Source organism: Ceratina calcarata, unplaced genomic scaffold (genome assembly GCF_001652005.2).
Source record: "Ceratina calcarata isolate Rehan_Ccalc_2016 unplaced genomic scaffold, ASM165200v1 scaffold12, whole genome shotgun sequence".
Classification (NCBI taxonomy): Eukaryota; Metazoa; Arthropoda; class Insecta; order Hymenoptera; family Apidae; genus Ceratina; species Ceratina calcarata.
The window spans coordinates 221122-235782 of record NW_017132978.1 but is presented as its reverse complement, the minus strand read 5'-3'; the positions used below and the strand labels follow the sequence as shown (position 1 = coordinate 235782).

The following is a 14661-nucleotide window of genomic DNA, read 5'->3' as shown; positions in this document are numbered from 1 at the left end:
ACAGAAATTGTAGATCTCGTCGTCCTCTACAAAATGAGCCTAAATACGTCCCGCTAAGTCCATCCGTTCGGAAGTTATGGGCAAAAAACGAAAATTTCGCAAAATTTGAAGGGGTACCCCTTGGAAAAATCTCGGAAAAATCGAAAATTTTTTTTTCCTCAAAATATCGAAAAATACTTTAAATAAAAGTTGTAGATACTGCTATTACGTGAAAAAAAGATAGTATACAAGTTTCTTGTATCTCAAACACTTCAGGACTGATCGATTAATTAGTTCGTTCATCGTCAATTAGGACTTTTCTTGTACTCTTGACTTTCCGATGGCAATGTATTGCAAATATCGTTAAAAATCGCCAATTTTTTCGTGCGATTCAAAGTTCCATAAAGCTGCCACTGTTCAGTAATTTCTCCCCGGTGTTAAAATGTTACCCAGAGGCGTAGCCGAGGTTCGAGAGGCGAGGAGCGATAGACACGAGCGCGTAATTGTAGGCGCGGCGAAGATGCCTCGACCGTGCCTTTTCCATTTGTCGAGGCAGCGAGCGTCGAAGCATCTTATACCGTTCGTCCTCGTGGGCATTCCAACCGGGAATTCTCCTCGGCCAAGTCGTGCCTGCGGTAGAAACACGCGTCGTGGCCTGCCGCTCGCCGGTACTTTCGAGTGCTCGTAAAACCCGCCGTTTTCTCGCTCCGCGCTGCTTTTCGAGTGCCGCCGAATTTTCTTCCTCAGTCAGGGAGGGCCATCATCGAATAGGAAAGTGCCGTGACTACTTGACCCCGGGTCCTACGCTCGAAACCGGGTAAGTTGCGAGACCGCTCGAGAGCACCCGCCGTTTCTACCGTTGATTCATTGCCTTTTTCCCCTCGACACTGTCATTTCACCGCCGAAAAAGCATTTCGCGAATAATACCTGAGTTCCGACACTCGCGTTTCCTTCTCAGCCTAATCAATATTGTGATTATGAAATTAAGCAAGTGCGAACGACGTGATAGAAAACTGAACGCATTTAGCAGAGCGATAAGAGATAAAAATAGACAGGTTGAACGATCAGCGTAGAATTTTTTCCAATCCCTTTTCGCGTTTATAGAAACGATCGTAGCCTATCTAATTAACGGTTATCTCTCGAAAGTGGAGTGAGAGTAGCTCATTAGCATGTTTTCGAAATTCGTCTCTTGTGTTCATAAAATTGTACGCCGTGAGGATTGTGAGAACCGATCGGTGCAATCCTAGAAACGGTGTTCTTCCATCGACACGGTTCGCCAGTAACGATAATCGACGTCTTGAAAGCGGAAGCAATGATCCTCGCTTAACAGCTAATCGAGACAAAGGAATTGTTCGTTTCTTACGAGTTCCCTTCGTGAGAACGCAAGACTTCGAGCGAGCTGGTCAGCGTCTTCGGACTTGGCGACCAATTTTATCGACACGGGAGAAACTACAATGGCACAGTAATTCTTTCGCATTCCAGGACGAGCTCGTTCTCTGCTTTCCAGTTAAAGCCAGCGGCAGGAAAAGTGCTCGGTTTAAACTTTCTAAGCGGGTATCATGGCCTGCGGTCGCTAACGTACGAATGTGATACCTGGCCATGTGAGCGCAGGGCGCGAAACCATAAATCAGTATATCGTAATCGCGACGAAAAGGCTTGCGTAACGCCGGCCAAATCCACTCCTACGTCGAAGTGAGAAATTCCTCATATATAATTACAAACCGGAATGTTATTATTTAAAAAAAATAGAAATCATTTTCAAGAGATGACGTTTTATTTGAATAACAACGGGGAAGTTTGAGGAGGAGCGCACATGCTTTCACGGTTGCGAGACGTGAGGAAAACCGAGGCGCAAACATTTGCGACAATTATTGTACAAATAATGATCGAGCCGCGTTTCGCCGTTCGCGAATGTTTATCTTTTCCACACGGTCACTCGCGGTCAGTCCGGAGTACCGTTGCGCGTTTACCCGTACTGCTGACTGTATCCACATCGGTGACCGCGGCTTACACTTAAGCGTTCGAAATGCCAGGTGAATAATTCTTGCCGTTTCACAAGGGAAAACAGAGAGCCGTTAAAAAGCGCGCGACCTTCCGACGAAGACGGGCCCAGTTCATAGCGGTAACCGCCTACATAAAAATAGCGGTATGCACGCAAAGAGAAACGAGGAAAAAAAAGAAAAAAAATAAATGTTCGTTTGAATGTTCGAGCGTGCTCGGCGAGCGTCACGGAATTACGGGCATCGACGTCTGTCTTAAACTTTCGAATACGATACCCGTGCAACTAAACGCGGTTTTACTGCACGACTCGAGAGTTCTTATTAATCTAACAGACGCTCAGATATTTCGTGCGATGAGTTATACCGCGGCCGGTGCAAATCCGAATTAAAATGATTTTGCGGCCGCCGTCTGTATACACGGTATTGGCAAACAGTCCCTGAGAACTCGGAAATGTTGAATTCCCTCGTTATTTAATTCTTACGCGATACGTCGATTGCCCTTTACATTTATTGCGATTCTAATCTTTTATCAGGTGGATACAACTATAACTTTCTCTTGTATATTAAAAGGTTTCCAATTAAATAAATAAAATAAATTGATTTAATTTTGAGTTATTTTATACACGTCGACGCGGGCGCAAGGGTCGTGGGATTTTCGGGTAAGATTCTGGATCAGAACAGGCTGGAAGCTCTAATCAATATTTCCACATTCCCACCGAAATTAGCACGAACGAATAAACTCCCGCAATTCGATAATGCGACCGCGAAACGTGACTCGGCCGCGCATACCGCGGATGCGAAAGGAGGCCCAGGACCCATTCTGACCGATGCCCGCTTGGGAACGGTATGCACACACGCCGCTCGGCCTCTACACGCGCACGTGAACATGTAATCCGTGTAACTTCCAGCATTCCACCTGGTGCACGCCTAGCGACGACGTCGTTGCGTCACAGATTAATAGACACGACGTACGCGTGTATCTGCTTATTACCGTGTCACGATCATGCCGCCTGCGCGAATTGATGAACAATCTCATGTCGTGGGCAAACAAATTCTTAAGATAGTTATCACCTAAATGGACATTATTCGAGATAATCGCAAAACTTTCTACAAAATTAATTAAGCACCTGATAATATTTTATATGAATGATATCTGATGATATATAATCTATGATATNTAGTAACGCGTAGTAAAAAAAAACATATTATAAATCATTGGTACACGGGTAGAAAATGCGTAAGAATTTTGCGTCTAATGACGTGAGTCATTGAATATTGAATTTATTTGCTCTCAAGGAAACTTTAAACGATCGGAGCCAACGAGATGGAGCGTAATAAAGGAATTTTTATTATAAATCTCGGGAAAAGTGGAATTTCGTTTTCCTTGAACGGGGAAAGTCTTATCGAGCGAACCAGTTTGCAAATAAATATGAAACGCAGGTTCACCTCGTTCCGCTTGGATGTATCAAAACTAACGATGATCGCGTTTATCACTGCGGTACGCAGGCGTACGGTGTAATTTCGCGGGGACGCGGATAAAGTAAACGAGCCGAACAATTTAGTTAATGATCCTCTCTTGTCACGATACTCGTACACGCATTTTCACAGTGAATTCTTTCTAATTGCGCATTAAACTTCGCTTTCTCTGTTAAATCGACGATACCACAGGTGCTAATTGCTCGGAGTTCGAACCAGTTTGAAAAAAAAAAAAAAGGTAATCTGTTCTGTGATAATGAAAAGTCGAGTTGAAAAAAAGGAATTAACAGTTGTGGTCGGATTCTGATTGGAAAACGGTATTGGCGAGATAACAAGTCGCGATTTCGTGGCACCTGTCTACCGGCTCGGTTTCTTCCCGTACCTACCTGCATTCCAGAGAAAGTTAACCGTGATGATTTGGCACGCAACACCGTGAAGCGTGCACAGACGCTCGTGCGTATACCTGCATGATTCCATCGCGTTGCTGCTACTCCTCCTGTGAACGTGCGCGATTACACGCGTACACGCTTTCAAATGGTTACGTGTGTGCGAAGGAGTTATTTCAGTAGCACGTAAGATGAATATTTTTCATAACGCACGGCCAAGGCGTTCGTAATAGAGGATTCGTTTGCAAACGTGGAATGCGCATTTTCCGCGCTGTTCCCTGCGATAAACCGAGTATATTTCAGCCGAAGCTACTGTATCAGTCGAAGAGACTGGCTCGTGTTTTCGCAACGGGAACGTTGATACATATTAATTTCGACGCTCGAATGACGAAAACGTAATTTGTCACGGCGGATTTTCGTCAAATCATTTTCACCACCGGGAATCTCGTATTCCGTTTGAAATCGGACCTTCCGGCATCGACTGGCTCTAATTTTCGACGACGCGAAATGCCAGGCTAGTGTTTTACTCGCACAGTTGCCAACGGGGACTCGAGACCTTACAGAGAGGATCGCACGTTAATTTTCGCAAACGGGCAACCGCTATGAAAGTCGATCCGTTCGGCTCGATCGATGTCGTAAATTACCCCGCGAATTACTCATGGTTTCCAGTGTGGAATTACAATCATCGTCGCTTGTGGAGATGCAGTCCCATTTGTAATTGAATCTGCGACGGTAGACGTAACATTGAATTTGTACTTGAGTAATTTCTCAGCAGGAAGCTACAAACGAGTATATCATTCAGTGCGTAACTCAATTTCACAGAAGAAATTGACTCGGACTATTTCGGATTTCACCGTTTTACCAAATCGTACGAATTCGACTAAAAAGTCTTGCAAGGATTTTGTAAATTCGTGGCAGCGAGGATCGCAAGCGATTTCAGAGAAACAGAAGCGGGTTCGAAGCCACGCCTCGACGATCGCGAACGGAGATACCTAGATTTTAGAAAGGCGAGTTACTCCGCAAGACAAAAACCTTTCCATCGCCGTTCACTTTTCGCGGGAAAAACGGAACCCCTCGATGCGTTTCGCGTTGCCGACGTTACGAGCTATTGATTCGTTGCGATTTATCGCGTTGTGTCTCAGCCAGGCAGCATCCTCTCAAGAATTTCCCGCGTGAAAACACCGGTACATTTACTTTTAGAAATCGCCCGTATCGATAAACGCTTCTCTGGTGAGAATTCATTCTTAAAGCTGCAAAATCTTATCATGTATTTTACATTTCCTATATAATTTTATTTATCTATTATTATCTATAAATCTCTATTTCGTTCCAATTACGTCATCGCTGATTCGTTCTCTATACTGTGCCTTATAGCATCATTATTAATTGATCGGCTGTCAACGGCATTCGTGCACAGAATTATGCACTACGCTAGATTTATAAGGGTTGCATGGCATACAGAATAGTCGTACAAATATTATAATATCATCAAAGTAGATTGATAGTAATTTATAAACTCTTCTTGAATCAGTCTAAAATGTCGAACTAAATTAATTATCAGAAGACTGCTTGGTTTAAATTACTTTTAACCCAAATGGCTGAATTTTTATTATTTCCAAAAAAAGAAAAACGTAAATGAGAGGAGTGCACGAATAGCAGAACGTTAATAAATAATATTAGTAAGTTTCTCTTGACACTCAGAACGAGAAGTATCTTTACTACTTATCTGCTGCTCGATGTAAAAATGCTTTCACTGCACTTAATTTAGTGCAGTGGAACTAAGATGTGACCCGAGGAGAGAGCGTCTTATTGGTACTTTACCCGTGTGCGGTACTGTTTGCTGCTCTCCCGGACGTAAAGTGCATCTCTTTGAGTGCAATCGAGTATTTCCTTAAAGTAACCGGTTGATTCGGGTGCCGTGGGTGGAACCGCACTGCGCCGGTGATACAGAGAGAGAGAGAGAGGGATGGATGGATGGTCGCAATGTAATTTTGAGGGATGCGCTTGTCGTTAAATCACGTATCCGCGGTAATAGTTAACGGTATCTTTCGAGTCAGGGCGGGTGGAGATGTATGAGTATGCGAAACTCGGACGAACGAAATTTAACGGCGAGCCGCCGCAGTGTGGTGCTGGTAACTGCTGTGATGAGAAGCTATTCCGGCGCATTGCGGAAGCGGAAGGAACGGTCCCGTATGAAGCTGCGGCCTCGAATTGCGCCCGTAATTGAGATGTAACTTCTGCTTTACAGATTGAATATTGCCCGGCGGGATGGACGCGGAGACCGGGGCCATTTTGGCCCTACAAATATTGGCTCTGTGTTCGATAGTGGCCGCCCTATTGGCCTACCTAATGCGGCAATCGAGGAATGCCACCGACGAGTACGAGACCCGCAACAAACGCCACGTACTCGTGACCAGCTGCGATACCAGCGTAGGCCTGCAGATCGCTGTTGCGCTTTACGAGGCTGGATACAAGGTAGTAACGGCCTTCCGTCCCACCTGAATCACGTCTAATTATGTAATCGTTTTAACACGCTCAAAACATGGATCGCGCGTCCTTCGCAGAAGTAGCGTACAGGCGTTCTCATAAATATTTCGATCATTGAGAGTTCCGCTGAGAATCGTAACCGCTTATTTTTCTTTCGTCAGAAACATCGTAGTAATTAAATGTGATTAATTACTTAGGTGTTCGCCGGTTTGCTGGACCCGTGCGGTATGTCGCCGTCGATGAAAATTCTCAGGGCGATAGAGCAACAGAGGGAGAAGGAGGAGGACGGGCCGGTGGACGCGAGTTACGGTAACCCGCAAGACCCGGAAGTACGTGCTCACCGCCAAATCGTGCCACTGGAGCTGGACTCGACGAGGGAGGACAGTTTACGCGCTTGTTTGGACGCAGTTAGAGCGAAACTTCCGGCTGGCGAAGACGGCAAGCAATCGTCGATTTAATGCGGCCCCGAACACAGCCAAGATTGAACACGCCCCGGTGCCCCGTTGTTCCGGTCCCGTTGATCCCGCGCCGGTTACAAATCCCAATTCCCCAGCGGTTCAAGATCCCCGGGACACGAGTCGGCTGACGAAAAACTTTCGCGTTGTCTAAAGGAAATGTTAATTTAGTTTCGCACCGGTTCGAGCTTCAAGAAACTTTTCACCCTCCGGCCAATGAATGGCAGCTATTCATTTCCTCGTCATATTATTTCTGCCTTCGAATTACCACCGTTTTTCCTCGGCCTCGATTATTATTAAAAACCTTTTTAAACAGTTGAAATTCTTCGTTAAAGTATCCGCGCGTCCTCCGTCTTTCTTGTGTAAAACTGACCGCTTAAGGTGTACCAAACTTTGAACTTGACTCAATTACACAGGTCTCTGGGCAGTTGTACACACCGGCGGCTTGGCTCTTCCGGGTGTTATAGAGAGGCAGCCGAGTTCAGCGTGGGAATCCATGCTGCGACACAATTTAGTCGCACCGCTGAGAACCGCGAGGATGTTCATTCCTCTTTTACGTGTAAAAAGAGGTTCGTTCTCATACCGAAATATTACTACTACTACTACTACTAATAATAATAATAAGAAGAAGAAAAGAATGACAAGAGACACGCGAGACTGTGTGGAGCTAATATCCTCCGATGCATGAAGACTGATTTCCTTTATAGGACGAATCATTCTTTTGGGCGACTCGACGACCAGCTACGGTACCAAAGCGGGAACAGGGCTGGTAGCATTCAGTGCCTCTAAAAAAGCCGTGGAAGGAGCCGCGGATGCTTTAAAGAGCGAACTACAATCCTCTGGGGTCGACGTCGTTCTTCTAAAACCGCCGCCCGTGAATCCTCTCATTCTTTACAGTTCACCCGTACTGAAAACGTAAGAATCTTCTTCTATACAGATTTTCCATAAAGAGGAGAAATAGAATTCGACGGAACGTCTTTTTAGGTCTGACGTAGAATCGGGAATAGTTTCATCCGAGGGGACGTGGACAGCGCCTGTGTCGACCCAGGCTATTCAGAACTCGTTGATGCCGGCGCTAACATCACCCTGTCCACGGATGTCTTACGAGATGGTCGCGAGATCGAGACTCTTTTGCAAATAATAATTGATTGACGGCGATGCTTTGTAAAATTAATCTATCAATTAATTGTAAATGCGCCAGAGGCTTAGAGTTTTAAGAACCCTGTACAGTTTTGTAATTAATACGGTGTTAACAAAAATTTTCATTCTATTGACAACGGCGTTCGTTTCTTTGGTTAATTGAACGACTGAGGGACGGGTTGAGTGTTTGGGAACGTATTGCGACGGCCGTGGCGAATTATACTGTTTTAGTTTCCATTACATAGTTGGTAATTACGAGGAACTATGTATACAATTAATTCCGGCGACGATAGCATCCATCGCGAGTTTCACGGGTAATTCACAGACGGGCGAATGAATTGCGAATTCGCCCGTAACTCACGCACAATTCAAACAGCGCAACAACTTTGAAGTCGTATAAACGATAAATATCACATATTCGTTACCCATATCGTTGAAATTCCACTAAATTTCATTTGGCAATTTGCAGCCTGCCACGGGCTAATGGCGGCCTCCTGCCCTGGCCCGTTCGTTTATTTATTCGCATGCGAGTTCGTAATTCCCGTACGCGAATTGATAATTATGTAACTGTCGGCCGAAAAATCGGCTTATTTATTCGTCGTTACGTGGGTGGGGAGATTCGTAAGAACCGCGATTAAATCAAACTGTGGCCGAGTGCCACGGCGATGGGACACGCGCGTCTCTTAAAATATGCCACAGCTGGCTGCAAAACGGTATTCTAATTAATCATCGGACCGTGCATAATCTTTTTCCGATACTTTCGCCGGGAACAAGAAGGAAACCGGAAGATACTCAATCGGAAAAACGTATCTTAAAACGTTTACGCAACCGGTCAGCTTGCTTACAGATTTATTTACAAACCGATACGTCGCGTTACGATTTCCAATTAGCCATTAGCGGCGTGTACGTCGATGATGATCATTCAATCGACGAGACGGAGAGTAAGTGAGGGTGTGTGACTTGGCGTCGAATCGATAGATTACAACTCGGCCAGGGATGAATGTATCATGCGAGCGAGCGGTACGCGGAAATGCAATAAATTCAACAATAAACTGTATTGCTACGCTGGGACGCGATGTGCGGCTATTCAGGCGACATATTGACACTCGTTCGCTCCATCGTCGAAACCGTACAATTTATTGCTCATTAATCTCCTCCGTCCAATTTACATAGCCGATCGAATATATGACGAAGCCGGTTTCTTTAATGGAAACTAAACTCCAGGAATAATTGTGGCCCTATCATTTCGGAATGACTGCGTACGCCATCGATAACGCTTTAATTGCCCGGCTTGGCGTCGGAATTAAAATCTCCTCCCGCGTTCCCCGATGAATCACCGCGGACAGATTTTTAAGCAGGAAGCTAGAGTTTCATGGATCGGCAGATATATTTTGCAACGCGCTTTTACGTCGTCGTGCCACAATGCCGACGTCGATCCGTGCCTAGCTGGCACCATTATGGGGACTTGGGAAAAAGTTTCGGTTCACCGGACAGCTCCTCTCACTCTATTGGGCCCGGCGACAAATTAATGACTTGACAAACCGTTTCTTTCGGGGACGGACTCGGGTATATAAAATAGGATTCTCGCGATTCGGTAAACAGTTGCCTGGATGGTTCTTCGAAGGAGGAAACATGGCGTTGATTCAGGTAGGGATACGTATCGGGCGGTGGAAATCAATAGAGGCGCGCGCGTTTTACCGATAGTAGACGCTGGATTATTGTGAAAAATGACGTTGCGACCGTCGAAACGTTTGATCGATAGAGATTCGAAGCAATTAAGCAAAGATTACAACGCGGTGAATTCAGAAACTCGTCCGGACGATGCGATGTAATGCCATCGATCGTTCCAATTTCGAATCTCGCCGATGTTATTGGTCGAGTAGACAGACAGAGGCGAAGAGAGAGAGAGAGAAGGAGAGAGGGGACGCGGCCACTTTTCCGTAAAACGGATCACGGTACCCGCGAAAGCGAAGTATTACAAAGTCGTGACCGCAAAGTAAGAGCGACATGTTCCAGAGGTCTTTATGCGGCTGGCAAAAGCGCCTCGGTTCCGCTCGCCGTTACGACGACAAAGAATAATGATCCTCTTTTTGCAATTTTGCCGGGCCGACCTTTCGCATGATTAAAATAAATTTCTATCGCCGGGCCCCCTTTCACCGTTCTCTGTCCACGATTAATTCTCGCGATATTTTAACCGCTCCTTTCCATTCAGCACTCCGCACGAAATTCTCTCCCTTTTCGTTCCGTGCTTTCAGAATTTCACCGTTTTCGCTCTGGTCGCGATCGCTTTCACAGCTGCCCGCCCGAAGCCCAGCCACGAAGGTACGAAAGAGTTAAATCGCAGCGATCAAAGACAATTAAAATTAATACTGTCCATTATACAGGGTGCCTCTTTCTAAACAACAGCTTCCTTTGACAAAATGCATGGTTTTTGTTAGTAATTTAAAAATACCGTGCATTTTGCCAAAGGAAACTGTTGTTCGAAACCACCTACATGATCACCCCTTTTCGACTGTGACACTTCTTCTGAGACACCCTGTATCGTTTTTTGATCGCGTTTAATTGCAACGCGGTATCGGAGAGAACTGATCTTAGGTCACGGACACGCGCACTCGTTCCATCATTTCCACGGACCGGTGGAGGGCCATCATCAAGAGATCACATGGAAGGACAAGCACGGTCACCACCACCACGACTACGTGGCCCACCCTAAGTACAAATTCGCCTACGGCGTGGACGACAAGCACACGAAGGACTACCACGGGCAGAAAGAACATCGTGACGGTGCGTATCGAACCGGGACTGCGCAGGGACTTGATTACTCTTAACGAGAATTTTGAACTAATTGGACGATCGTCCTTGCTCTTAATTAGATCTAGTGGCTAGACGAGGATCTTCTTTTTCTCTATACGTATCGCGGTACGTCTCTGTCCACTCGTGCATGTTTGATTAACGAGGACGCGTGAAATTTCAGGGAAAGAAGTCGAAGGGGAGTACCATCTCCACGAGCCCGGTGGCAACTTCAGAAGCGTGAAGTATCATTCGCATCCCCACGGCGGGTTCTTCGCCGAAGTTCATAATTACGGTGGGAACGATCACTCGAAGCATAGATAATAAGCCGAACATCGTTACCGCTCCTCTCGCTCCACGATACATAATCATTATTATTATTATTATTATTACTATTATTATTATTATTATTATTATTATTATTATTATTATTATTATTATTATTTTACTTATGTTCACCCTTTGTTGTCGCATGAAATAAATTGATTGGATAATCGAACTGGAAGTTATATCGATACACACACGCGATAAATTGTCGAATATTATTAACGTCCCGAGCAATTTGCATCGGGCAGTAAGTAATTGTATTGTGCATGCGCTTCGGCAACTTGTAGTAAGTTCCTCTGGTGATATTGAGTGGATGCGGTTCGTTGTTAAAACGCAAACACCAACTTCTTGTTGGCACGAGGGGGCTGCCTTTGGAAGCTGAGACAATGGAGTTTCTGCGGCATCGTTTCTGCAGTTGTAACTATCGACGGTAACGTTCTTTCGGGACAATGACACGATTTCCAATCGAATTTAGGTCAGCTGGTTTATCATTCGAACGATGTATGAATAATTGATTAAATAATTTCTGTTAACATGTTTAATTTTGTTAGTTTCTCGTTCGCATTGTCGAGTTAATTAAACTCCAACGAAAGCTGCAGGTTTGATGCTTAAATTTCAATGAGAATCTCGTTTCTGCAACAATGTAAACTCGACTTCTGTATGTACGACGTATCATTTTCAAAATTAATTAGTAAATTTATTTCGACTGTGAAAAATTCGGTTTTAATTTCAATAGACGAAATTGCATAATGCATCACGAATATATTTTATGAATTCGTTTAACGTTAGACGTTCCACGTAGTGTATTCGTCTAACTTCAATTCTACCGTATTTCCTTATATAAAATCCATATAAATATTCGAGTATAGTAGCTACCCGCTAAAAGCAGCTCCCGTACTCGTCCCGGCTGCATGATCACGCACAAATGACGTATATCCCGTTTCGTGTACGAATGCGCGTTGCAGCCGTGCTGTTCGGATCGATACAAGTCGTTACCGAAGTAAACGGATGGATTACGAGAGCTGAGACCATCTACGCTTGGACTCGATTCCGAGTCGTTGCCTACCCCCGTTCTCAGTCACGAGGCTGAGAAGCAAGACACGTCTGTTATAACCGTACGTTTTGTACAGTTAAGCATGGTTGCATAAAGTAATGTAGTTCTATGTGTGTATGTTCCTGAGTATACCTGAAGTATAATAGAAATTAGGGAGTAGCGCAGGCACGTGCCTGTGCCCATCATGACAATTGCCATGGGTTCACCATCCGCTGAATTCCGTCCAAAACGTACGGAATTTTATGCAAAATAAAATATGATACTAATTTTAAAAATAAATTTTACGTATTAAGTTTTTTTTAAGTATCACAATTTTGGACTCTGCTTATAACGTTTTATATATTTTCGTACATTAAGTGCAATTTTTAGGTATTACGTATATTGAATTTTTGTTATAAATGAATGAAATCAGCAGTCTAGCAATAATTATCGTAGTTAAAAGGACGAAATAGAAAAGATAGAGTAGCTAAATTGTTGTACACGCGATAACCTAATAGAATCAAGTTACATCTCTGCTCGAACTTGATTCGGAGTTGTTCCCCACTCCCGTCTGAGGCCGAGAAGCGAGTTGAGACGATGTTCAGATTCACTAACCATGATGTTTCACGGTGATTAATCATGATCACGACTCGTGATTATAGTCAATCATGGTATGTGATGACGATTTTGTACAATGAGTAGATTTGCTATCACCTTATTAATATCTGATAAAGTAAATAGCTTTTGATTTCTAAAATATAATTTTTACAAATCTACTATTTAGTTTGAAAGATAAAATTATTCAACTTATATAGCCTCTCCTTCCTCCCTTGCGAGATGAAGAAGTTAACTTCAACTCAGGTTCCATCGGTGGAACAAACCTCTCAACTTTTGTGAGTGTAACTTATTTCATTAAGAATATATTTATAACTATTGAGAGCTTCAACGGAATATCATGCAAGGTTTAATTTTTCATCGAACCAAACATTCCATCTCGGTTATTAACAATAATTCCATTTCGTTACACTGACCTATATTTATTTCAAACGAGATTTTTCATTCGAACGGAGAAGCGAGCGAGCCTTTCGACGAATACCGTTTTTAACAATTTTAAACTCGATTAAACGTTTATTCAGGACTGGAGTTACAGCTGCTTGTACGGACGACCTGGAATGGTTTATAGGAGTAGGAAACGTTTAAAGAATTCTTGGAGAGGAGAACGTTTGTTTCCGGTAGCGTTCGACTGGACGCAAGTTGCATGAAAGCATTACGGGTCACGCACAGCTAGTATTCACTAATTAAAAAATACCATAGGAATTGTATGAAACAGAACGGAACGCGCGTAACGAAGTTCCGTCGGGATAAAAATAATATTTTTCGTTCTCCTCGCGTTTCAAGCTCCCGTCGATTCTTAAACAACGTTAAAAGAACGACGCAAAAAGATAAATATATATGTACATTGTGTGTACGTGTAATCAATAATTTTCTGTTTGATTTACTACAAAAGTGAATATCGTTTTTAATGCGGCAACGAGGAGGGGAAAAACTCTTCCTGTCAGGATCAGCAGAGCGTAATCGATGGCTGTTTTATCCGCACCTTTTAAAATTCATATGCGTGGGATCGTTGTCGCAATGCAAAACCATCAAAGAAATGTCTGCTGTGTTTGCCACACAGAGAATCGACCTCATTACTCTTTTTCCCCAAATCGACGCATTCCTTCGACGTAACGAAGTCCTGTTTAAAAATCCACGGTATATAAATAGTCGCGAGTCCTACTAGTTGTCACTCGAGATCTTGTCTAAGATGGTAACCAAGGTACACATACATAAATTCTACAGTCAATCACACTGGATATTTGGTAAAAGTAGTGATCCTCCAGGGAGTCAATTTTATAATGTCATATTATTTTTTACAATTATTTATTCCACGAGTTTTCAATAATGATCGAATCCTGACGTTAAGTAGTATATTTGCACTTTCGCTTTGTTCCTATTTAGACGCACTTTTTAATCAGAAATCGTCGCTTAGATGTTCGGTCACTCCCTGGAGGGTCAGTAGGTAAAAGTAAAAATGTTCGTGAAACAGCGAACGTCATCGCGGTTTATCCTATTCTATTGTTCCATTTCCAACATTGTATATACAAATGTAATACGTTCGTTCGCAGTTCGCTTTAATTTCGGCGATGATGGCCGTCGCCGCGGTGCGGAGCGCGTTAGCAGGACACGCTCATAGTTTCGCGCACTATCACGGTCCGGTGGAGGGACCGGCGCAAGAAGTCTCTTTTCATGGTAAACACGGATATCATCACATTGGATACGTGGCTTATCCGAAGTACGAATTTTCGTACGGCGTCGACGACCACCACACCGGCGACCATCATAGCCAGAAAGAGCACAGAGATGGTAAGTAGATTGCGGGATTTAAACTTATGCATACATTTTCTTAAACCCCGGCTTTTGTAATAATAAGAGCGACCATTTGTTAGTTTATATAGTACGAGGGTATTCTGGCAGTCGTTTGTTTAAGGTATAATTAACCATAATTCAGAAGTTATTCACTTTAAGATTGCACGAGTCTTCAAATAAAA

At 43.8% G+C, this 14661-nt stretch overlaps 3 protein-coding genes across 3 annotated transcripts in view; all 3 read left to right on the top strand.

Annotated features, from left to right (window-relative positions):
* Nucleotides 1-203: 203 nt before the first annotated feature.
* On the top strand, nt 204-8060 carry LOC108625689 (D-beta-hydroxybutyrate dehydrogenase, mitochondrial). The gene is made up of 6 exons (XM_018025884.2): nt 204-796; nt 6090-6316; nt 6526-6766; nt 7200-7352; nt 7491-7698; nt 7768-8060. The coding sequence occupies exons 2-6, from the start codon at nt 6110-6112 to the stop codon at nt 7922-7924; spliced, it is 966 nt and encodes a 321-aa protein (XP_017881373.1). The 5' UTR covers nt 204-796; nt 6090-6109; the 3' UTR covers nt 7925-8060.
* A 1495-nt stretch (nt 8061-9555) lies between these two features.
* LOC108625434 (cuticle protein 7-like) lies at nt 9556-11067 on the top strand. The gene is made up of 4 exons (XM_018025489.2): nt 9556-9570; nt 10179-10245; nt 10519-10707; nt 10898-11067. Exons 1-4 carry the CDS (start codon nt 9556-9558, stop codon nt 11035-11037), a joined length of 411 nt encoding a protein of 136 aa, XP_017880978.1. The 3' UTR covers nt 11038-11067.
* Nucleotides 11068-14244: 3177 nt separating this feature from the next.
* Nucleotides 14245-14661, top strand: part of LOC108625427 (cuticle protein 8-like) — a 3048-nt gene continuing 2631 nt past the window's right edge. The window contains exon 1 of the mRNA XM_026814237.1: nt 14245-14476. Within this exon, the coding sequence (XP_026670038.1) occupies nt 14257-14476 (220 nt within the window). The 5' untranslated portion in view covers nt 14245-14256. The remainder of the gene's footprint in view (nt 14477-14661) is intronic.